The sequence below is a fragment of the Corapipo altera genome, unplaced genomic scaffold (assembly GCF_003945725.1).
Source record: "Corapipo altera isolate COAL_440 unplaced genomic scaffold, ASM394572v1 23b, whole genome shotgun sequence".
Classification (NCBI taxonomy): Eukaryota; Metazoa; Chordata; class Aves; order Passeriformes; family Pipridae; genus Corapipo; species Corapipo altera.
The window spans coordinates 16,216,081-16,242,602 of record NW_020884885.1 but is presented as its reverse complement, the minus strand read 5'-3'; the positions used below and the strand labels follow the sequence as shown (position 1 = coordinate 16,242,602).

General features: G+C 40.0%; 1 protein-coding gene across 8 annotated transcripts in view; it reads right to left on the bottom strand.

The window, feature by feature from the left end:
• Positions 1–26,522, bottom strand: part of TSPAN4 (tetraspanin 4) — a 355,539-nt gene that overhangs the window by 85,257 nt on the left and 243,760 nt on the right. Inside the window, exon 1 of one of the 8 annotated variants that reach the window (XM_027641993.1) lies at positions 8,950–9,130. The exons of the other annotated variants lie outside the window; for them this stretch is intronic. Coding sequence (XP_027497794.1) covers positions 8,950–9,087 — 138 coding nt within the window. The 5' untranslated portion in view covers positions 9,088–9,130. Of the gene's footprint in view, positions 1–8,949; positions 9,131–26,522 lie in introns of those variants that run through there. 8 annotated transcript variants of the gene reach the window in all.

The window sequence follows — 26,522 nt, the reverse complement described above, 5'->3', positions numbered from 1 at the left end:
CTCACCACAGATACTGTTCCTGCAACCTGCTCTCTCTGCCCAGGTGCTGGAAACAACTGAGGACAGACAAATGTTCTGTATCACAGGAAGTCCCTTCCCATTATTCTACAAGTCCATCTCCAAAAACCACAGGACTCTCGGGCTGATTCCTGGAACACCCAACTTTCTTCTTGAGGAGCCCTCCTCAGGAACTGAGCCCATCAAGAGAAGGGACAGAAAGGTTTTGGGAAGCAGTAGAACTTTAACACAGGATCTCATTTCCTGAAGTTAAGCTTTTCACGGGGACAGGGAGAATGACCAAACTTGTACACCACAACTGGCTTTTAATGAGAAGTCTTTTTTTAAACAGTCCCATCAATTAGTGGCTCACGTGGTCATAGGAAGGGTTTCTGCCACATTCAGTATTGATCCTCTGATCAATAACAGACTTGTGAGCAACAATCACACCTTAAAGCCTCACATCACAAAGCTCATCTTCTTTCACTGAACACCATCAGAAAGCTGAGCAAAACACATTCTGAATCTTTTATGGATTCTTTTTAATGGATTCTTAATAATATTTGTATAACCAAACAAAGTATTTACTTCCATCGCAATTGCCTAACAATTCCATGTAAGCAGTCCCTTGTAACAAAACCGGCGTTACGTCTGGAATAGCATCTCTCACTTCAATAGTTCAAATGCCTTGTCAAGAAAACTATTCTAATTGGGTAGGAGTACAAGAGAAAGCAAAGATTATTCCCTTGTTTTATGTTAGCAATTTTTAATGATTGTTTATTTATATTAGACTTTGCTATGCAGTAGCACATCTGAGGCTGTTTATACACAATTGTTCGTATCCCAAGCCACTTCCAAGCATGGGCAGTGTGCCATCAGTAATGAATGGCACCTCAAATAATCTCTTTTTCTGTTCTAGCTATCCCCAAAGGAAACATTACAGTCCTCTCTTATCACCAACCAAATATCTGCTATGGAAGCATTTCAGATGCTTTGGAATAAACACATTTAGTTAAACACATCTGTGATCAGCAGCTTCACTGCAACGTACAGACAGGAGAGCCCACAGAATCCCCCTGCTTTCACATTTTATTTTGCTTTTTCTCTTTTGTGGATCTGTGGAAATGAGCCCAAAGATTATGACGTAAAAGTGAGTGCAAATATTCCCTCTGGGACCGTCCAATCAATGAGTTTACACTAGGGGCTCCCTCAAAATAGTCTTTTGGTTATATAAGTACTGTTGACACTTCTGAACTTCATCTTTTTTTGTCAAATACTAGTTGACACAACACAGAAAGATTGCAAATATTTCTTCTGATTTCAGTTCTATACCACCAACATTTAGGCATCTAGAGTGGGATTCAGGTCACCTAACTTTTGATGTCAATGCTATTACTGGTGCCTAGAAATCAATGTGGCTAATCATAGTGAGCCTGACTTTGGTCAGCTGAAGTGCTCCCTAGACACCATTAATGGCATTGACCAGAATTGCCTGACTGCAGCGGTAGCCTGGATGCCTTGAGTTAGGGTAACTCGAACCTCTGCTTGAATCCATCTGCCCAGACTCTCCTTCATCTGTCATTGGAAGGAAACAGGCATCTTCAAAGTTCACTCCAGCCTGGTCTAGAATATGCATCCACGACAAATAACCCTTTGGGAAACCTACTGTATGCAGTGACTGAAGGGTAGCTGGAGCAAACAGCATAGACAACATAAAATCCCTCCTTCACCCTGATACCTAAAAGATAGAAAAGATGATTCTCTTTCCAAAGGTCAGGTTGTGAAGCTTTACAATACTCCCTGAGGTAATTTGGAAATTAACTCATCTATTCTTATTAATTAAAATTACATATTTTTTTTATTCCTTGTGATAAAATCATGCTATCACACAGATATTAAACCCCCATGTGTGTGCAAATACACACAGAGAGCAAGAAGAATCAAATTATCTCAGTTTAGCAAGTCCCTTCTAGTCAATACTCATGGAAAGCATTCAGATACCCTTACATTCTTGCACTGCCTGTTACATGTATTACTTAGTAGCTCTTAATAAAGAGGCATGACTGACATGAATTTATCTCTTTATTACTTTGCCCCTCAGGTTATAAATTCATGAAACGGTTGTAGTTTATTGCATTTTTATGTTTGTCAGTTTTATTTACACACTCTTTCTTGCCATTAGATGGGAAAAAGCTTTTGGGTTTCTGCAGATCCTCAATCATTCTGTGCTGGGGCCTGAAATGAGATGGAAACAAAAACTTCTGGCTCATCTAAAAATAAACGGTCATCTCAAACACTTTCTCAGCACATCCTTCCATCATAAAGTACTGTTACATAAATATGACTTCATAAATTATATCTCTTAAGTCTTTGTGTGCTCACAGCAGTTTACCAATAAATTTCTGCAATATCTGCTTAAAAAAAACTAGACATAAAATCATTGCCAATGATGATAAATGACTACAGCTTAATAACAGTCAAGCTGACAAAGCTGAAATGTCCACAGGGTGCACTGCAATTCAAATGCCACAGGTGAAAAAATAAAAGGCTTTCAAATATAAATGTTCTCGACCTCAGCAAAGAGAGGAAATCTAGAGAATGGCCCTGTGACACCAGGCTGTGTACTAACGTTAGGATGTCCCCCAAAACAAAACACTGGAATTTCATATAAATTTAGTAGGCAAGAGAATAAATGAATTTCAGAGCAGAGATGGTTGCAATGTCTCTGTGCTTGCTGGGACAGGTCTGACTAGAGTATAGAATCAGAGACAGACCTGGGAGCGGGACAGAAAAGGAAGTCAAACATTGAGAAGCATAACTTCATCCAAACAAGAACAAGAAGACATTTTGGACAGTGAACCATATTCTTGGGTAAACTACAGATTTAGCTTCTCTGGATAGGAAAGTGGAAGGCAGCAATGGGACTTTCAGTATGAAATCTTTCTGTTAAGTTCAAGCTAAAACTTGTGGTTGTGAATCAAGGGGAAAAGTCTTATTTAATAACTCATCATGAGGCCACTTGGACTCTGGAGCTGTACTATAGAGAACCTGCTTTTAATTAATAACCTGTAGTCATTTAAAATAAATGACTGATTTCAAATTGTAAACAAGCAGTTCTGTATAAAGAAAAACATCTCGAGATTATTTCAGCCATCTTCAGTCCCATTCCATTAACCATTTACCAGGCAAAACATAATCCAAGGGGCAGAAAGCTCTCATCTTCAGCCAATGAAGGGAATCCCCAAGAGGCATTTACTTCCATATTATTCCTGGCCTTTCTCACTCTCCCAAGGGGGAGCTTTACCTAGCAAGCAAGAGCAGGACAAGTTTGCCAGGACAAAAACAACAAGAAAAAAGAATCCAATTTTCAGTCCACCTCCTCTCTTTTCCATATCTCTCTAAAGGTGTGACTGGTCATTAAGAAAATGCTCTCTCACAACAGGCAGGTATCAAAAGTACACAGCTGAAAAATGAGGAAAGGATAGCAGGATGAATGAGTATCCTCTAATGGAAGCAGAGAGATAAAGCCAAAAAACATGAAGGAAAATATTTAGAGTAAATAGCCTATAGTACTTAACTAGTTCCCTCTAGACTCTGATCTGGATGAATGTTCCCTCTCCATTCTTGACCTTCATCTTGAGATATGCTATCTCAGCGACTTTTGTTATCCTACAGGAGCTCTGCATACATCCATAACTTGAAAACTTTCTGTGTTCGCTGTACTAAATCTCCTTTATGCTCAGTGACTGTGGTCTCTGATTCGCTTATGGAGGGGAAAGAAAGAATTGATGGGAGAAGAGAATATCAAAAGGATTGCGGTGCTTAAGCCAAAGGCTGGCATGACACAGCTAGAGAGCGACAATCCCAGAGGGAACGCTAGGGATTGGAAAAACTTTCCTAGAGGAAAGCTCTAAAGGAAAAGGCAGAATTCTCAGACCTAGTGTCTGCCTTCACTTCACTGCAGCAGCACAGGGAGAGCTGATGAAAATATGTCATTGTACTCCTTTATTTTAAGGGGAAAAGTTACTATTGGCAAGCTGCTGTCTGGGTAATTGCTTTCGTTTTGGTCTGATGAATCTGAGATTTGTTGTCAGCCTTCCAGGGGCAGTGAAAAGCTCATCTATTTTCTCCATTTTATCTGGATAAAATGGCCATGGGATTTGCTCAGCTGGGCAGCATTAGTGTGAATGATTATGAGGAAGTGCTAAAGCGCCACCAAGACATGCATGGCACTACTAGAGCTGTTTATTAGTCCTCTCTAATAAAAACTAGTTCTTATAAAGAATAATTATCCTCAGTTGTAATCTTTAATAGCTATGGCTGGTGCAAGCAGCTAGGCTCTGAAATACTTAAATAAATACTCCTGTCAGGAGCTCCAAGGAGTCATGACCAAAGTATGCCACCGTTCTCAGTGAGCTCAATGCTGCATCAAAGTCAGCTCTCTTCAGGCTTTTTGTGTAAAATATCATCCTGCTCTGCCAAGCCCAAGGAAAGCACAGTCCATCTTACCCCAACAGCTTTGTAAGTACAATTAGGCACGTTCTATATGCTTACACAAACTCACCCATTAGAAGAGGCAGAGTAGAAGAGATTTTAAAGACAAGCAGAAACAGCTTGCCCTGCAGTGAGACCCTCTTCTTCAAAAGTGCCTTCCCACCCACTGCTGCTATTGAAAGAAGTTCTCATTTGGGAGAGGCCTGAGTCTGTCACACTTGCTTTCACTCAATACAGAAGCTCAGCAGATGCTTCCAGGCAATATAACATTTTTCAGACTGAAGAGGAAAACCCTGGCTCAGGCAGGAATCCTACTGCTTTAACATAATGCTAAATAGATTCAAAGTCGAGTTCTTTCTCTTTAAACCTGAACTAACCAGGGCCAAGCATGAAGTGTACCTGAAACAGCTATAAGCAGCTAGAGCAACCCCAAAACTCCAGTGATATTGGTGGCACAACACTTGGTACTTAATATATTGACACTCTTTGGGGCTTTTCCCTAAAAGGACTTCTGACAAGTAAAACTTTTGGCTTCCCACACTATTAAATTGAAAAAAACAAGCATATCCTTACCTTAAAGCCAGTTAGAAATGGGAAAATAATGACAAAGGGGATGGATAAGAGGCTCACAGCAAAACTTTCATGTCTCCTACACAAGAGCAGCTCCTGGAAAGCCAGGTTTATTACAGACACAATCTACTCACAATAAAACTTTGCTACAGGGCAAGAAAGCCAATGGCTGAGAAATAATTTTTCTCTGCAAAGCATCTGCTTGCTGACTTTATTGCTGTTGCCATCTTGAACTGCAAAATTAAATAGTGGCAACATTTGTATGAAAAGGAGAAATGCTCAGCATCACCAATGAGAAACGGTTCTCCTCGCTTTACATCACCCTCCAACTGCTCTCCTTTTTAAAACGGACCCTCAAAGGTTCTAGCAGGAAAAGAGAGTCCAACATTTCTCCAGCTGCCTCTCAATGTATCAACATATTCAACAGCTCTTCACAGAAGCTGAGGCAGAAGCATTTGGATGTAGGGTTTAAGGGGTGCCAAACCCTTTTGCCAGTCCAAGGCATCACCTTTTGCAAAGCAACAGCCATAGGGAAGCGGGAGGCTGTTCCAGCTCTGCAGCTGGAGTGCTGACCAAAGAGCACTTGTTGCCTGTCCCCAGGTCTTAAGGTTATTATCCCTGAGCTGCCCTGAGACATTATAAGGATTGTTTCACTGCATCCTGTGCAATATCCAGCCCCTACCATTAAACTATACCTCCATAAAAGCTCACTTCAGTCTGTTCCTGATGGCAGTGGCTTACAGGAAGGCTCACACTTGGGGGCCTCAATGGTTTACCACCACCTGTCCCACAGCAAACAGATTGATGCAAGGGCAGCCAAAGCTCTTCTAGCAAATACTGGGAGAAAAATATCAGCCAAGCAGGAGATAGAGTCTGCAGCAATTCCAGCCTCAACAGGCCCATCTGAGACACTTCAACATGTTCAGCTCTGAGGACATGATTTTTATGTGATGCCAGATGGGTACAGAAAGAGGGAAGAACCACTTACCCATAATGCTCTGTACCAAGACATGCCATCCACCTTTCTGATGTCAGAGCATTTTTTACAAGTGTGCCATTCACAGCTAAATTCCACACAGGTGCTGCTCATGCCCTCCACCCCCATGGTGTCTTCTGTGGACCAACCAGACAAGGAGTTCGTGAAAGTGTTTTTGCATTCACAAACACTGTTCTCTGCTTAGATTTAGTGAAAAGCTGCCAATGTGGCAGGACTAATATAGATACAAAATGCAAGGTTTAGAGCTCACTAGATAGACTTTGGTCAATGAAATGCCTCTTGCCTGGGTCTGCAGCTGCTCTATAATGGGTATGTGATAGGATTTGAACATGCACTGGAAAGTTTATCCAATCCTAATCTGCTGCTGATGATCTCTGCTGTCTGTGTAATAATGGGGTAAACATACAGCCAGGCAGAGCAGATGAGAGAAAAAGAAATAAACTAGTTTAAGTCTGTCTGGTCTGCAGAACACATCAAATAAAGCCACTTGTGATACAACAAGAGTTAAGGGAAAGGAAAAAGAAGTTAAAGAAAAAGGAACAAAACCAAAAATGAAAAAGCTGTGTGCCCTTAAACACACATGCACATGATATGTAACGTATAACTCTAACAGAGTATTCACTGTCCAAATCTCTGATGTAATTTATAATGTTTCAATTGCCAAGAGGCATGAATCACATGACATAGCCAAACCCAGTGTCTACAAAACAGCACTGACTTCTAAGCAGCTATGCAAACATGCAGAACCTTTTTCTATATGGTTTATCTCTCCTTTCCACCCAATGTGTAGGGGATATAGCATGCAGTAATGTAGAAAAGCAAAATAGAGACCCCTTAACTGTCTTCAACTAAAAGAACTATTGGCAATTCCACACAACTCACTAACTTTCTGAGCATAAGCCAGAAACAAGTCAGCAGAGCATTTGCAGCAAGATCAATGGTTTGGAAAATTTGGTCAACTCATACAATCGCACTCTGTAAATGAGAAGAGCTTGAAACAGCAAGAGAGTCTCTCCAGGGGGAGGAGTAGCAGAAACATGAAGTGCAATGAAGCTAAAATAATCGAATCCTTTTTGTTTGTTTGTTTTCAAATTCCACTTTTTGAGTTTGTTTGTGAAGAATATCAATCCAAAACAGAGACCCAATTCATAATGCAGAGCGTAAAAGCAACAGTGTGCCTGGCTATTGATACAAGTTTTGTCTTTTGAAAGACTCCTGTGTGGATGAGCCCGAGCATTTGTACAAAAAGAAAGAATAAGGCAATTCTCTCTCCTTTCTCACAGTATCTTCCCCTGCCGTTCCAAAGCAGGTGTGAAAAGCTGCCACACATAAATAGCATATCTGAGCCAGCCAAGGAGAGCAAGTACAAATGAACCTTTTCGGGACTTCTCTTCAATTGTGCCTCTACCTGAATTTACTGAATTACGAGAGGAAGGGAGGAAAAGGCCACATTGCCACTTCCGGGTTTTTGTAGCAGAGGCCTTGGGTTTGACTTGCACGGCAACAGTGACACGTTTAAAGAAATTTTTACTGTAAAATTTTATTACTGAGTTTAAACATATGGTTTTTAAAGAGGGATGCTAAGAGCATACCTTTTTGTACATGTGTGTGTCCCACTTACCCAATGCCATACTTCTTCCCTCTTTATGAGCTATTTCCAAACTTCCTCTGATTTCAAGAGTTCTGGTTCAGGTTCCCACTTAACCTTAGCAAGTGCTTTATGGTCCTAACAACACTATGTAGTATTTTCAAAGCATCCTTTTTAAAAATAAAAGGGTAACACTGAAGACAAATTTCTTAGTTCTGAAGAAAACTGCTAGAAGGCCTTTCTTCCTTCCCCATGCCATTGCAGACATTTTCAGCTGGTAGGGCTGTTTTTCAGACGTAGAAATATTTCCAGATAAGTGAACTGAGACAGGCTCCTCTGAAGTTTTTTATGATGCGTACTCCCACCATCACACAAATTCTTGTCATTTTTGAATACAGAACCTACTTGCACATAAATATGCTGTGTTCAAGCGCCTTATGACTATTTACCACCTGCTATAAAAGAGGACAGGCCCAGAAGGCCGCTGTGTTTCCCCCCACAGCAGGGCAGAGTCTATTCAGCCTCAGTCTACCTTCTCTTTTTGTTGAGGGAGAGAGAAAGAAGGAAATAACTATGTGGTTTTATTCTTATCTCGTTTTTTCACTATTGTTGATTCTACTTTGTATTGTATTTCCCTTCCGGAAAAAGTACAATTCAGTAAGGAAGGGCACAAGGGCTCTTTACTTTATTGCCACAACAGTGGGATTTAAAAAATAATTAAAAACCCACAACAAAACTGTCAGCTTGCAGAACACTACATGAAAATACAACAGCAACAGATTTCACCAAAATTAGAGCTGAAGTGCAGCTTTTCTCTGCATGCCCAAGTTTTGCCACCTCATGTTTCCAAAGACAGACACCAGTGTCACTGAGCTGTGAACTCCAAAGACTGTGGCTTTACATGAAGAAAGGTATAACAGCTGCGTGAGTCAGAGGTCCTTTCACAGACTTGGAAAAGCTCTCTGCCATTCAGTAAATGCCAGGCTCTCAAAAAACTCTCTGCTGGTAGATTATGGAAACAACTAAGCATGAAATAACTGTGATATTCTTCAACACTTAACATATAAATATAGGAAAAAAATCCAACTGAAGGGGGACAACAAGTTAGAGAAAATATGTAGGACATCAAAAACACAAACCTGAAATTTATGTGTGTGCATATAGGCAAAAAAAAAAGTTATACTAAACAGGTAAGATATTCCACAGTATAAATCATGCAGCTCCATGGACTTCGTCAAATTTAGGTCTGGCACTGTTGTTTATGAGCTTCCCTCCACTACAGGTTTCTATTCCAGGACAATACCTTTTCCCTTGTCCAACTAGTCAGCAGTTCCCAGCTGCACAAATGAGGCTTCCTTGTCACCTCCTTGGCTGTTTCCCTACCCTCTGCAAATACAACTGTCACCTCTTGGCTGTTCTGCATCCTGGCCAGTTCTTTCATCCCACCTGTATCTTCCTTACAGCATTGCTCCGCTCCCCCTTATCTGTTAGGAAAGGAGAAGAAAAAAAAAAAAAGGAGGGAGAGGAATGCAAAAAACCACCAAATCTTTGCATTATATTTAATTGCCTTACCTAAAATCATATTCACCCCTCCTCATTCTGGACAACAGCAATTCTTAAAAATCTGATTACACCCTTCACCTGAATCATCTTCTCAAAGGATTTGTAACAATGGTCTACCAAAAAAGGATGTTTACTTGTTGCTATACTTCTTAAAATCCCTTTGTCCCAGTATGTGACAGTCTTCACCGAGTAATCCTCTGTGTCATACTTTTAGGGAACACTGTCTGTCAAAATTACAAAGGAACCCAATTGAAGCTGACAGCACATGTTGTCCTAAAAATCTCCAACATTTGTTATCAATCAACTTGTAAAGCCGAAAGATTGTCAAGCAAATCCAAAAGATGAAACTCCTGCTCTTCATAGCAATCACATATGATGTAAGGGACTGCTATCCCTGAAATACTCATTTCTGGGAATTCAGAGCAATCAGCCCACTGTAACTGCTCAATGCTATATTGTGATAAAGCACTTCTCTAGACTCTCTTGCCCAAAAGACCATCTGCAGATAGACACATAACTCAAGAGATCACAGCAGAGATGTTCTACCAACAGTCTGGTCATTCTTACACAACTTGCTGTTTTGGCATTTGATGGGTGAGGGTGCTCATGATGAAAATCTCCACATCCCTCTTTTCATGCTCTTCAAGTTTCTCTACTTCTAATGGTTTCATCTGTCTGAATTTGTCTGGAAGAAAACTGTTCCGCAGGAAGATCAGAAGAGCAAAGAGGCAAATCAATCTAAGCTTGAAGGATCAGCACATTCTCACCTTTCTATGTGCTGTGCCCTTCTTGATCCATGCTGTAACTCCAGCTTTTATAACAGAAAACAGATTACCTTACTTCTACAAAAGGTCCTTTTCTATTAATTATTCATCTGCCTAAATTAGAAGTTACTCTGCTCGTACAGTAAAAAATCATATGTGCTATAACACCATCTCCCTGCTAAACTAATGGCTCACTAATAATGTGGGCATCTGCCATTTGATTATAAGATACTTGATTACTTGGGGTAAGCCCAGGAGGTTAAAAAATACCGGCTACGGGTACTTGTCTGTTCTGAAGTTTATGTTTCAGGTTCTTTAATAATTTCCACTACCTGACATAATTACAGTGGATGCAAAGGTTAACCCCATGCCTGCCTAATGACTTCAGTATCCCAAGATGTTACATCTCCAGGAAATTATGATTGTGATTATGCTATTCGAGTGCCAAGACTAAAGTAACTGCAGTGTGTGATGGGACAATGGAGCAATGAACATGTGTCATCAGACCGTTGGCACAATACAATAATAACTAGACAAGTAAAGGGATAGAGAATGCTGCGGGATTAGAAACAATTTCCCTTATCAGCTTTTTCTAGTAGTATTCACTCAGGGACTCGCACAAATTAAAAACTGTGATTGTGTTTTCTGAGAAACGGAGGTAAGCACACAGGTATCCTGCTGACATTTTCTACATGCAGCCTATTGCCTTTTGGAAGGGTTCAGCCCTGGATCCTTTCCTCAAACAAGCAGTTAATAGCACTGGATGTCTCAGTACGGGTTTCAGAGCATAAACAGGAAACACAGATTTGCAAACAATAGGATTATAGCAGAGAAGGAAGCCCAAATGGATTTTGATGCTAAATGGAAGGATAGCAGGAAAGGAAAGTCTCAGACCCAGTGCTCCAATAATATTTCTACTACAGTCCACAAAGAGCCCTCCAAGTAATTTTGTGAAAATGAAATACCACTGTTGTCTTGTGGTTTTGCGGGGGTTTGTTGTTGTTTAAACCGAATGTTTATGAAATGTTTTTGAATTGTTATTGCTCTTTGTGGGATGTTTACATTTTCCTGCAGAGCAGTATGAGATATGCTTATTCATAGACGTACAGGGTACATATATTGCTATGCAGTAAAATACCACATTAATTACCAACCCCAGCTCCCCGTCTCTACGCTACAGACACTGGCGGTAACTTTAGCTGAGGGCCATGAAGCCTGATGTAGGGCAACCAATGAATATGTAAGCATACCACAGTACAGAAATACATCTCACTCCTCAATCTTTCTACAGGTAAGCAAAAGAAACATGAATTTTAATGTTTTGAACCTATTTCAAGCCTGCAACTCTTATGGAGGCAATGCTGCTTCTGCAATCATGGTCAGTACTGCATCAAAACCACTGCAGTAGAAGGATTCCTTTAACAGTACAAGAAAACTAAGGGAAGAAGTGTATCTTCTACAGAAATCACTTCCTTATTAACCAGAAGGAATCCATGCATAGCTCTGATGTTTCAAAGGAACTTGCTAAATAATTAGATGAAGATTTGTGTGAGGACAGGTTTCTTCAGGAGACCAGCCTCACCACTGTAAGAGCAGCCCCACGTTTACATCAAAGCACACCAATACAAGCGGGCATGGATGCAGAATATCACCAACATGACAGAACTACTCCAAATATCCAGTGACTACAACCTCCAGTATTTTTTTATTACCTTTGTAATCGCTGACTCCAAAAAAACTTCCCAAGAACAAATGAATTAAAATAAGCCACATGCACCACATGCAAGGTTTGTATTATTGCAGCTGTGTGGCAGAGGGAAAAGATAGAAAGATAAAGTAGAAATGGTAGAAATGAACACTCAGCTCTCTTGAATCCTACTCTGGTATCTTGTCTACAAGGCTTTTCTGCTCTCAAAAAGCTGTAGCTACAGGCTTTCACAGCATGAAACAGGCTGTCTCCATCACACCCTGGGCTGGGTAAAGATCTGCACAACACAAATTTAAAGGAGTAAAATCAACCGCTAAAATCCTTTTGCCAATGAAGATTGTGTAAGCCCAAGATAACATTATGTTGCAGGGTTTTGCCAGCTATTAACTGGTTGAAAGCTGAATGGGAAGGAAGCTAGTTAAACTGACACATATGATGCTGAACATTGATTTTTTCACTAAATTGTTGTCCACACAAACCCCAGTATGGACATTCCTGAATTGGTTTAAAATTGACTTATAATGATTTAGTGTATGTTTACTCTCTATTGACTCAGGTTGTGGCCACAGCAGGGAAAAAAAAAAGCATTTGTGAACAGAACACAGCAACATGTCCTGTGAAACATCTTAAGAAGAACAAGGCTGTCTAATATATACTCTTAAAAACACCAAGGTTTGAAGATTTGTTAAAGACAACGTAGAGCCATGGGAATGCTCATGTAATTGCAAAGAACTCAGAGATTTTATTTAACAGAAAATAAGCTATTTCATCTGGAAGTTACTTCTCCTCAGCTAAGGCAGGGAAGCCAAACACATGCAAGCTGTTTGCTTCAGTTTGTCCATTTTATTCTGTATTTACTGGATAATCAGTGTTCGTGCTGGCAGCTAACACAGATGAAGGACAAGGCTTTGTAAAATACCCTATTCTGACTATGCCAAGTGCTGAGCCACCAGGATACACTAACACTGACTTAATGTTCTTTGAACAGCAGTCACTGTGCAATGCATGGAAGTCCAGTTGTATCATAACACAACACCAAAGACAACTTTACAACTCACTTCCAAAGTGAGGACAGTCACCAGAAAAGACCTTTTGGCTCACATCAGACTACACAGCAACTTTAGTGCCAGCACTAGACTCCAAACAAGAGTCCAGCTTGGGAATGGCACCTTGACTACTCACTAGTGGAAGGTGGTTCAAGACCCACAGGTCTAATGTCAAGTCCTATAGCAACATAAACCATTTTCATAATGGTTGTGGAGCATCAGAAGAGGGTTGCACATAAGGTGGTTTAAGCAGAACCCCATCTTTACTAGAATCAGAGCTGGAATATCTGGATTTCTGGAGGGAAGTTTTAAAGGGAGGTGAACATAAGGAAGAAACTCTTTACTGTGTGGGTGACTGTGCACTGGAAGAGATTGCCCAGAGAGGGTGTGGAGTCTCCCTTGCTGGAGATATTCAAGAAGCATCTCGATGCAATCCTGTGCAATGTGCTCTAGGATGTCCCTGCTTGAGCAGGGAGGTTGGACCAGATGATCCACTGTGGTTCCTTCCAACCTGACACATTCTGTGATTCTGTGATTGTAGATCAATGTGAGTTTACCAACTGATAGACATGCTCTATGCTGAAAATTATACTGAAAGGAAAAAAAAAAGGCACTTTCCTTTAAAAGGTGGTAAAACCATTACAAACCTAGGTCTTGACACAGGCCCAGCCATTCAAGTTTGCTCATTTCTTTTTGACTTTGAAGTATCCTCCATACAGATGTATTTGCCTTCACAATTGCAGATGCAAAATTAAAATCTTCTTCCCCTTCCCTGGACAACCATTCTTTTCTGCTACACACAGTTTATGGGAGCTCACTCTTTGATATTTTTCTAATAACTTGTGTTGTGTCTGCCACTTTGGGGAGTGCCTGTGACAGAAAGCATTTTATTACTTCTCTGTTTGAGTTCACTGCAGAGAGCTCACCAGACCCTATCACTGAAAGGACATATCTAGGCAGAAATTTAATCAAGCAGTGATTGAAAAATTAAAGGTGGTAGTGATTAATATGGATTTAAGACTTCTTTTGTTTGAATGGGTTTTAGCTAGAGAACATGGCAGTTGGGCTTTTTTAAATTTTTTTTCCCCACTGAAATAGAGAGAAGGATGAGAAGGGGAACACAAAGGAAACCTCTTTAGGCAGATCATTTCCCTCCTTTTAGCATTCAAATAAAAGTCAAGGGAAGAGGTTACACACAATGCATATTATTATCCTTAGGTAAATAATCAAGTGTAATTTCAGCAATCACAAGCACACCTCTGTGTGTTAGCAAAGATCCAGCCACAGAAATTCAGTTTGGACCAGCACCAAAAGGGAAAATTTCTGCCCAAGACACAAACAAATTTTGATATTGAATCATTTGCCTGGCTTATGAAGAAATAGATACCATTTAGTAAGCATGAGTATACTCTAAACATACATGCAGTAAGAGTGTTTTACATTTAAAACAGATGAACTAAGATCTTTGAAAGCTGCAAAAAACCTGCTAGACAGTCACGCAAAATTAATCTGAAGGTCCAGCAACAGAAGGAGTGTCCATACCTCTGGTTAGAGAAGGAGGGATTTCTACAGATACAGATATATAAATATATAGATATATATATCTTGTGGAAATTTGCATATGCATTCTCATGCCTTGCACATTATGCAACCATTTACAACATTAAAGGAAGTGGAATATACTACCATGGTTTGAATCAGATTTCAGAAAAAGTCTTTGCATGGTAAAACATCTGCATCAGTCAACTTAGCTGAGGCTATAGAGATGCCAGAACTTTGATCAAACCATTTTGTATTGCCCCTGTTTACAGTAGTAACTGTAAATCTATAGAGTCAATTCATATTGGCTCAAAGTTATTATATTTGATTGTAAACAACTGTGTGTACGCACTTCAATTTAAAGTTTATAGCCGTTTAGATCATCTGAGAAATAGGGACAAGCTGGGATAAGAATGGCCATGCAAAATTTGCTTCTGCTTAAACACGAATATTTAAAAAAAAAATCTTGGCCAAACTGACATAAGATGCATATGATGCTGGCCTTAATTTCTTCCCTGCAACAAGTGACTGCTACCTAAGTATCTTTGCAAAAACATCAGACATGCCTCATCTTCCATAAAGTGTTGAAAAAAAATTAAAAACAAAACTCGAAAAGCATAGGCAAACAAAGAAGATTATTTGTGGAATATTAACCTTGTTATAATAAAAGCCTTTTCTGAAAAAGGATTACCAGAGCTTGCACTTCAAGTAATAGACTTATTTTTCCCAAAAGATATATTTTTCCTTTTTCTTTTTTCCATGCTTGGTCAGAGTAGGTGATTCACATTTTCCCTATATGTCTCTTGTCCCCATACACAAAAGAACATCTTCATAAGTCACTTGAGAAGAACTCTAAAGCCCATATTCAAAGCACTTAGATTAACTGGAAAAAAAAGTTACCTACAAAATGGCTCTGCAGAGAAATATGTTTGCATGCAACTTCAGATGATTTTTGCTAACTAACACTTACATAATGGTATGGTTCCCAAAGGATTCATATAATTTAAATATAGGGTGTCTGAAAGAAAATGAGTGCTGGAAGGCGGATACCCAGTAATCCAATCCCACATACCCCTGGGCACAAGCATAATTGTATTATAAAGTAGCTCTGCCAAAAGTGAAAACAATTAAAGCACAATACATATTTTATTGTATTTACAGTTAAGAAGGTGGTTTCATTTTTCGTTCATATCCACAAAATACAAAATAAAACAACTCAATGAATGCTGCTTGGAAACACAGTAATGAGATACTGCCATGTCATGTGTGTACTGGAGGCATTACTCAGTCAGAATCGAAGTTTTGACAATTCATTGGCAAGAGAACTCCAATTTGATCAGGGTTCTTTAACCATTTTGTTAAAACTGTTAAATCAACCCTTTTAACATTGAGGATAGCTGTGATTGAAATTCTGGAGGAACAGGATAAGGGTAAAGAGCTCTCTCTAAGAGTGCTGGGGTTTCTTGTCTCTTCCACATCCAAGTGTCCAAAGAGAGGTTGAAGTAAAACAAAATCTGTGCTGCTCATGGTTAAGGTTAGTCAGAACAACAACTCCAAAATGCAAGACTCAAACACAACTTCATCACATAAAGGATTCTGACAGAGACTGAGAAGGTAGGGCGAAGGCAAACAGAGTCACTGTCTAAAGAATTAAAAGTATAAAGAAAATCTACAGTAGAGCAGCAGAGAAGTAGTAATCACAGCAATGTTCAGGATTCCTATTGAGCTCTTTAGTTCAAGGAAGTCTCCCAGGCCAATATTTTTCAGAGTAGCCTCAGGTTCATACAGAATCGATGCTTTCCAGCTTCATAAATGCCAAACACTTTAGCTGATGTTCAGAGAGGCTCCACATGATCAGCATCTCTGAAAGCTTGGAAAATGTATGCCTCCTAATACAGGACTCTTTTGAAAATGCTGGACTGTACTTCTCTGCATGTCAGTCTCTCCACATGCAAATTGAGCATGAAAGTATTCTCCCACCATGAAGGAGTAGCAAACAGCTTTCTCGATGTTTGTAAAGCTCCTTTGAAAGAGGAGAATACCCAACACTATAAAAAAAGAAAAATCACCATCACTGGTGTACAGATGCCTCATAGCTATCCAGCCCACTTTCAAAACCTATAGGGACTGGCTCTTCCTAATAAATGGTTCAAAATCATGAATGGTCAAAAAAAGAAACCTAAAGAGAACAATGGAAGATGTGGATCTGGTTGAGAGAGAACCACAAACAATTACAAGGAAACCCAAGTGCCTAGAATTGCCACTTTCAAGATGTAGCTGCCTTATAAATATGCGGTGGCAACTTGCCAGGGAGAGTAGAAATTTCTTTTTGCTGCTGAATCACAAAGGTTTGGAGAACTTCTAGGGCACTTAATTTTCTGGCAAATCGCTTGAACCAGTTACCTACAGAGCACTACCTCTGCAGCTTCTGACATGCAGCAACTCCACAAGTCTGAGGTCACACATAGCAACAGACCTCACATGAAAGCACTGCAGAGTATTATCCTTTCATTTTTCTGCAGTCAACCTTTACCTTTAACGAGTTTTTTTAACCACTGCTTCCTCTTATCTTGCCACCTTTGGTTCACAGGACAGCAAGCCCAGGGAGCATGGATTGCCTGATACGATGCTTTTGGTGTCTGTCTTACTGTCCCATTACAAGGCAGAGTTTAATGTGCACACGCTGGGTCTGTCAACCTGGCAGCAACTCCACCGTTCTTCAGCACAGCCCTGCCAAGCAGCCTGCAGAGCTGATGTGTCTTCCCTGCCTTCTCTTGCCTTTCCTCTCTGCTTTGCTCAAAATAATTCTGTTATTCCCTGCTGCCAAACAACCTTTCCCAGCCCCCAGGGGCTCAAAGGAGGAGCCATGTTGTTCACACCCAGCCCAGCAGCCCCCATTATTGCTCTAGTATGAAAAACTACAGCTAGTGTATGGTGTAAATTGTTACTATCACTCCCTTTCTCTCATAAACCAGGTACTGCCAATATCAGTCTGCTGTGCTTCATGTATCATTCATCAGTTCCTTAATGTGCAAAGCCCTCCGCTGCAGCTCTTTTCTCTGCATTAAAGTTATCTGTAGGGGAAAAAAGTCTCCATGCAACCTCTGTTTGAAATATTAAGAGTACACGTGAATTTCAAAGTGTCTGTTGGCTTCTTTAATTTACCATAAAAACAAAAGCATCAGTAGCGTCCCCATGACCGCAAGTTCCAGGACGGGACAGAGCCACAGCAGGTCACAGGGGTATTAAGCCAAGCTCTTCTGTAGGAAAGCTGTGGGTATACTGCCTGCCTCTTAATTCTGCTAAAAACCAAAAATCCTTCATAAAAGCCCTAAGCCACACAGTCTTTGCTGTCAAGATACACAAGGCAAAGGAGAGAGCAAAGCTCTCCCGTCAGCATCCTCTGTGTTTTTCCAAAGGCTCCACTGAAACAATGTTATCATGCGGATTTACTGCATGACAGTACTGCACACATAACCTTTTAACACACATAACCTTTTAACTATTTTTAGCCTTTCATATAGTCAGGTTGCTTTTGGACACTTGTTAACTGCTTTCTTCGGCTTGCCTGTTCCTCCCCAGCCAAACAGCACATGATCTTCATGTCTGCCCTCACAGAAGAGTTATGAAGCATTGAAACAGGTTGCCCAGGAGAGCAGCTGAGCCATCATCATTGGAGGTATTTATAAGACCTGTTGATGTGGTGCTTAGGGACATGGTTTAGTGGTGGATTTGGCAATGCTGGGTTATTGCTTGGACTCAATGATCTTAAGGGTCTTTTCCAACCCAAATGATTCTATGAAAGTCATATACACTTGCATGAGGTACAGCAATATTTGAGAGGCTGGTCCTACTGAACAGAGCTGTTCAGGCATGGGAATGGGCAGATGGGACGAGTTTGACCCTTTGGACCCACAGAACAACTGATTTCTTTTGCTGCCAACCATCCTGAACCTGAAAGATGGAGATGCCACCCAGAAAGGTCTGCGGAAAGAAAAAGTATATTGTTTTACAGGTAGAGGGACTAATCCTGGGACTGGGTCTAGGATGAGCATATTGTCCCCATAACACATGTAAGAACCAGCTACTGCCTAGAGGAGGGAAGATAACTTAATCCAGAATACGAATACTGCAATGCCACTGAGTGATTTTGTGGAGGTAGAGTTCATTTTAGGCAATTATCTCATAGGCTCCCTACAACTGCTCTCCTCAGTGATGATGGGCTGCAGTCCATAATAATCAAGACACTGAAAGTGATCTGGACACTGGAACAATTCCAGGAATAAATTCCCACCTCCCCAAAGGCTGGAACAATCTAGCAAAGAAGGGTATCACACAGCACATATGGCATGCCAGGAGGGGAGAGCTGGAGTCAATCTATTTCATCACCTATAAAGGAAAAAAAAAAGGGGGGGGGGCAAGAAGAAGTAACAGCTTGTAAGAAATATGCAAAGCAACATTTCACATTATTTAGAATAATCTATTGGGCAGTGCAGGTATGATGCAAGCAGTGTCTTTGTGTCTCCTGTTTCCCCTAAAAAAACTATCAATTTTACACAGTAAGAAAAGTTACCAATTCCTTCAAGCATAGACTGAAATAGAGATATTAGCCCAATTCTTAGGAGGGGTTGTGCTTCTATTGCTAATGGATGCTAAGTTACACACATTGCTTCTCTATTCAAATCAGAATTCTTAAGGTCCAGCAGGGTCACAGATCTCTATAGTTCTTTTAGCCTCTAGCAGGCTTTAAGGAAGTTACACCACCACGAACTATGCAGGCCTTTGGCTCTGCCTGAGCATATATGAGCAAGTGAAAATAAGAGGAGATGATACATTTGAACCTAGTAGATGTATGACAAAAGATGCATCAACTGGCTTTGCGGCAAATTGGCTAATTTCCTTTCCCACCATGTATGAACATTGTAATGCCAAGAGAGCAGCAAGAGCACACAGAGATGATACCAGGCTTAGATGCAGGAGGAAATCAATATCCATGCTCTGCCCTGGCCAGCCATGGGGAGCCACGAGAGGTGATGTGGCAGTCAGCGGGCGAGTGTCCGCAGGGCTCCGGAATCAGAGCTCACTTTGGACTGCAGCTCACTTTCACCAGCTGCTATGCAATCATGGGATCTTGCTCAGATCTGCTTTCCTGAACTATTCTGTGCCAGTCTTCAGAATTTAATCCTCACCATCACTCTCTTCTACTTATACATATAACTCCCATTTCTACAGCCCTCCCATCATGTGGGAAACAAGGCTTTGGATCTAAGTTTTATGTTCATTTAACCTGTTCTGAAAAGGGGCCTTAACAAGTGCTACAGCTTTGTTTCACTGATTTCCCTTTGCATTTCCAGGTTTACATAAAGGTGCCTCAGTGGAAACTGTAATCGAGATATTTTTAAGTCCTGACATATAAAATTCAGTTCTTCATAATTTGCATGGTTTTTTCCCATATCCCCCTGTTGCCATGTTTTTCTTTAAAAAGAAACCTGTGATGGAAAAGGAATACATTTAGCTGGATTGTGCCTAGTTCTGTGAGTTTGGTACTAAGTCCTAAGGGAGAATAGCTTGTTCATTTTTTTGCTGAGTGTAAGTTACATTAAATATGCTGGACTTGTGGAGGTTTCTGCTAAGATGCCTCTGTAAAACTGAAATTCAATTGTCTTTTCAATGGCTGGAAACATTCATGAAGTGTAAATCATTTCCCTTCCTCACTCACTCCACAAACTTCACATATTATATAAACATATGGATATTAAAATTATACGTAACTTTTAAAGTAAGTGGTATCTGCCTTTGAGACACTGGGCAGGTAAATTACAGACTCATAGACCACGGAAAAGATCTGGGGACCATTAGATATATAGTGCAATGAAATCAAAAGCAGAATAAATTAAAACTGAGGTAATTTTAAAAGTTGGATACTGTCCAATTTCTCTAGAAGAAAGTCGAATGGAACAAGGACACTGTAACAGACTGTCCCCAGTGGGAACTGAAAGCAGAAGAGGCTTGGACACAGAATCTGCATTTAGTTTATTATTTTGTTGGTACTTAGACTGTCAATCTAACTTGGCTTTCTGCCTCCTCATATTAAAACAGCACAACTTTACAACCTTAGTGCTTTGCCCTGTCTCTAGGGAGCTCTTGCAAACATTTACACCCTCCTGAGATCTAAGAGAACACAGAAGCTTAGGGTATGCAGCTTTTTAAGGTGACAAAGGTAACAGAAAAGGACAACAGCAATGCTTTGGTAATAATGATCTTGTCTTTTGTTAAACTCTTAACGTTTCCAAGCAAATGCAGAAACTAACTGAATGGATTTAACATGCAATGTATTTGCAGTTGTATATACATCCATATGCAATCTTGTGCATACCCCATGCTGTGTGTAGGGTTCTGACTTCCATGAAGCAAATGGGATGGCATTTAAATAAGGGCACCCTGCCCAGCAGGCTGCACTCCAGTCAATGGCTGAACAGCACTTCCAGCAGCACTGGAGCTGCTGGGACTTAACTGGTCCTTGAGCACTGAACTCCATTTTTAATTTCTCTGTCCTCACAGGATTTGCTTAACACTTAACCCTGTGCACTCCTGTTACTTTTGTTTATTTTTGTGTTTTGATTTGCAGTCAGGGAGATACCAAACATAAGGTCAAAGCTGTTACACATTTTTCAGTATAAGGAGCTTTATCCCTTTCCACCTTGCCCTTTAGTACTTCCACATCACAGAAGGCAGGGATGGAGACAAGGATTAACTTTATTTAATGTGTGAAAAGATCCAAACTCTTCTCTTTATAGACAGTTCTGCAAAACAGACCAAAGTACTTCTAAAAATAAAAAAAGTCAGGCTTTGTAAAAGCATAAAATAGATTAGTTAACATTTAAACTAAAGAAAAAAAATAACAAAAAAGAATACTACAGAGAGAAGAGAAATACAAATTAATTAAAAACTATACTCCCTTCATCTACAGTCTACCTGCAAGCAAGTCCTTGTCCTCAAGCTTTATTCCTGCCATCAGTCACTTTGTAATAAGTCCATAAGGAATATGGTCCTTTAGAAGTTTTCTCTGTCCCCCTGAGCCATTGCTATCAGCTCCATACAATGGCTTTCCTGTCTCCCACACTGAGTGTCTCTGAAAGTCCCTTCCCTTTCTCCTTCTCAGCAGGTATCCAAGGAAGGTGTGATTTCTCGCCATGCCATTTACAGAAACACAAGCAAAATAGTTGAGACTGAACAGGTCAAATACAAAGCCTGTCACAAAGCATGATCACCAGTCTGTTATCCTGAGAAATCAACGGAAAGTCTTGACTGCTTCTTTCAAACAACTATCAAAAGTCTACTGTGGAGCAGACAGAATTCAGAGAATGTTGTCATCTGATGTCTTCATTTTTAATGATGTGGTATAGCCTAGGACAACTCTATTCCCCAGTGAGCACTGCTTGGGCCTCACCACCATGATTTTCTCCTTTAGTTTAACAGCTCTGCAATTTATGGCAGTGATAGATTGTGCTGCTGGCAACCAACATGGAAACTTAGCAGCCTAGTGCTAAGCCCTGCTACCAGATATCCTGCACCAGGGTTGCTGATGGACTTTGTTGACTAGCTATATCCAGCACACAGAGGTCACAGATCATGATGGTCACAGCCAGCAGACAGGTACAACTTCATGGGACTTAAAATGCCACCTCACACTGAAATATTTCTCTTCTCACAAGGCCAAGGAGGAGAGGAACAAACTGCCTTTACTGTGTGTCTCACCATGCAAGAAGCATTAAATGAGGCAATAAAAAAAGCTGAGAAGCCTTTTCTGTGAAAATTATGCCATTGCTGCAATGTTATTGGTTTTACGAGCTACACAGTACCTTTCATTCAAGAAAGCATTTAACCAGGGGCAAGGGTCTGAACTGAAGTGGTAAGAAAAACAGGTGAGAATGCTTAAATCACGTCAGTATCTTAATTCTGAATTACCAGGGGAGGAAAAGGAGGACTGTCAAGCACAGTGCTAGACTCAGTGATACAAGGAAATCCTACTGTCTGACCAGGTGAGAAAATCTGTTTACTTTAGGTATGATATTTTCTCCATGTTTGACTAGTATGTAATACTCTGGGTAGGTTAGCATATATAATCCAAAACCACTTTTCTCCTCATCTGCAGATTCAGTGAAGCTTGTAAAGGATTCCATAAAAGTAATTTTAAATATTCATGCAGTGTGTCCCAGTAAACCTACAAGGACAACTTTAAGCTTTCTAGGCAACTCCTCTTCAAAAATAGTACTCTTGCATGCAAACATTTGCCTGTGTGCTGCAATGACAGCATATGCCACTGCTTGCAACATTAAACATTATTCAAAGGAATAATCTTTACGCTATTAACACAACAACAAACACTGTGAATGCCTTATCCCCTCTCCTAGAGCCAAATGGAAAACAGATCTCTGTTATCCTCTTCCCTGAAGCATTTTGTCAAACAGCATCATTCTAACACCATCTCCCCCCTTTTGCACATCACATCCAAAGAATACCCTGTAAAGACATTTCCCTGACTCCTAACTAGACTTATTTTGTCAAGTCTTCATCTTCTACTGAGAGCTGGAGATGTCAACATTGTCCTGCATTTTATCTCTAGTGCCTTACTGTAGACGGAAAAGCATTTCCCTTGTGGACAGAATTACATATTCTCAGCCTGACAGTAACAGATATCACTGTGCTGCATTGAGTAAATTACATCAACTTGAACTAGACAAGCGATGTATCTTGAAATACGAAAAAAGGCAGTCACATCTTTAGGTTTTGTTCAAAAAACGTTTCCCCTTCATCACAGTGGGAACACACAGAAAGGAGACAGAAAATAACTGCAACAGGGCATTAACTAGGAACTGTGATTTGGATCTCCTGCTTTGCACTGGACTGCTACTAGATAGTAGCTACACAGAAACTATTTCATCCCAAAGATTCACAGTCTTATATGTCTAGGGTTTTCAATTTTAATCTTATTTTGACATGTTTTTACAATTTCGTTGCTCATTTCTTTTCCATGAGGTCTGGTCATTTTCTGTGGCTGGATCTGAAGCCCACTGAAATCTGTCTCATGGTATTTGAAGACTTTGCTACTCAATGAGATGCAGCAGGGAGGAAACAGCCCATGCAATGTAATACATGAAAACATTTTATTGAACTGTCTGTCCAGAAAACACAAACCAAAAAATCTAGCAGCCTGTTTCATATACTATGAAACTATATAAAACCTCTTCAACCATAAAGTCAATTCTTCTCAACATCTGTTGTTAATATCAGATAATTCTTGTTATTTATAAAGATTAGATAATAAACCCAGTAACTTATTAGAAAAAATAAGCATTTAGAAAAAGAAACATTTAAAATTGAGAGACTGCTACGAGCAAGAAGATTTCAGAAACAGCTGACTACCTTTTTGCTCCCTGATTCTGTTTTTCTGCTTTACCCTCCTCAGGCTTGTATAATGAGATTTAAAGGTGCATTTGGTATTAACTGCTCTTTGAGGTCTTATCTGCAGATGAAAATCTGTTCTTGAGAAAGATATTACCAATGTTTAATTCACTGTTGAAGAAAAGGATCCATACGTTTTGTAACTCTTCAAAAGTATGTGGATAATGCCTCTCATTTCCAACAGCTCAAGTTAAAACCAGTAACAGCGCACAGTTTTCTCTGCATCTACAAAAATATTTGTCTTGTACAAGAACAAAAAATAATGCCCTTCCTCTCCTTACTAGCTCTGTTCCATCAGAAGAACAGAGAAAAACTATAAAAATGAGTGTTTACACATTTAATCAAAATTAATAAGTAGGCTCCATATGATAAAGAACATTAATGTCAAGGGCCATTTTTTCTAAATATTCTGCTTCTAATAGAATCACACTTGATTTAATAAGCATTGTTTCAAAACAAGGGACTCCCAAGAGTCAGCCAAGCACACTCCTGAGTAAAGTATAAATGGTCTGGATAAATGAGATTAAAGTTTATTCTAAAAGCAAGAAAACGAAATAAGACACCAGCACTGTCCCACTTGATTCAATCTTTCATCAAGTACAAAGAACTTCATCTCAGGTACAAGACATTTTTGAGTACTTTAAGATGTTTTTCAATTATTTAAGAAAATGTTACTTCAGGTTTTCAGTCTGATTATAATAGCAGTTGTTCCAATGACCAAAAACTTCAGTTAATCTATTTTGTTAATAGTCTCATTCCTTTTCAGTGTAACATATTGGGTCTAGTACTCATCCATACTACATCACTGAAATTCATGTGGCAAAAAAAGCAAAGGGAGTAATTAAAATTTATGCAAAATAATGGAGGAAGGAAAAACCCACATGCTTCACTTTTGTTATTCCTCCCCAAAAACCAAATTTGAAATTCGCCTGATTGCTTTGTTTTACACCCTCATCACTGATGACTCTGGGCCTCGTAGATCTGGTAATAATGCTAATGATTTAGCCATCTATGCCCACACCAAACTGGAGCTGAGAGGGGGCGTGCAGAGATGTAAAATAAAGCTGTTCTGGGAAATTTTCAATAATACAGTATTGTGATAGCAAGGAAAAGTTCTGTGAAATGATGACCACTATCACTGACTTACCAAGGAAATATTTTTGGAGAAAAATTGTAATACTCCCTTTTGAAAACTCCAACCACTGCCAATCCAAGTCTCTAGGATCTGTGATGAGTTGTTTGTGCTTGTGGCTATGTGAAATGTTCCCAAACTATGGTACACAAACAGAAATCAAGATGACCATCTTTTTCTCTCGAGAAGACTGGGTATTGCCTGAACAACCAACCATCTGCCTCTGTACATGGCCTGATATGGAGTCAAAAGCTATTTGCAGTCACTACTGCTGTCACTGCCACATGGTAGCCTGTAATATCTGCTTTTTGTATCTCAGCAGGCTCAGTATGCAAAAACCCCAGGCTATACTGTTAGTACAGTGAGATGCAATAAAAGGATATAAAAGATTATGAAAGGATATTTCAGCAGCAGCACCTGACCCTTGAAAGGCAGAAGTAGATATAAGGAGAAGGTTGGTTATGTTGACTGGGATGACAGCAAAATGGAGACAGCTAGTGCAATGCTGAAGTAGCTGCCCGGGCAAAAAGAAGCCTTGTGATACAGAAAAATTAGTGTACTGTGATGGGGCACAGACATGGCCTGAGTAGGCGAAATCCCAGAATTTACAGATAAACCAGCTGATTCCTCTGCCGCTCTGCAAGGACTCTTTGTACCTTCTCCAGTATAAGGAGGAGAAATCCATAGCTGTATAAAATAGAATGTCAGTGTTCTCTGGAAGTTCACTTGCCCAGATTCTTACTCATCTACAATTAACCAGTTTAGCAGTAGCAAGCCAATGCCTATACTTTGCAGCAACAGGTTTACAAGACAACTGATCCCGAGTTGTCATTCAATGGTATTAAGCAGACCTAACCCAATCCAGTACCTTCTTTATGAAAGCAGGGCTTTTATACTCTCTTAGTTTTGCCAACAAGGACATTGCACCAAGACCAATAGCAAAGACTGCCCACTTTGCAAAACAAACCACATCTTTTGTGGTCCTTGGCCCCAGAATTTGCAATTCCTTTCCCACAAATGCAATCAAACCCAAGAATATACAGTCTTGATATTTGGAAAAGCACTTTTTGTAGTAGCTCCATTGTGTAAATTTCGTATCTACAGGAAAAAAACCCGACCAAAACGAAACAAAAATACCCCACACTCTGTCCCATCAGGACGGCTGTGGAAAGATGTCCAAGAGCAGGTACTTACAATACAAGTGAATGTATAATGTCAGGTAATGACCTCTCCAGTTGTGTGTTATTTATATGTAAAGTTCCCACAGTAAAGCACCACATTAGTTCTGCTCTATTTCAGTGTTCAGTAGCTAATACAGAGTTGACAGCATCAGAACAAATACCTGAAAAGAACAGGATTGATAGAAGCCAAGTTCATATCAAGCCCTGGTGCTTTCAGAAAAGCCCTTGCCTCAGCCAAAAGACAAGTGAACCAGGGCTAAATTACAACACTGTGTACAAGTCCTTTGAAATTAAATAGTTCTGGCACAAACATTTGCTTAGTCAGATGATTTCAGGCTTTGAAGAGATGTTGGTACATAAGAACATAACAGCCCGTTGATTTCAGGAAAAGGAGAGGTATTATAGGACAAAACAGAAAGAATAATAAAACCCCTGTGGGCTGAAAGTTTTCAGAGAACACTTCCTTACAACTTAGTCA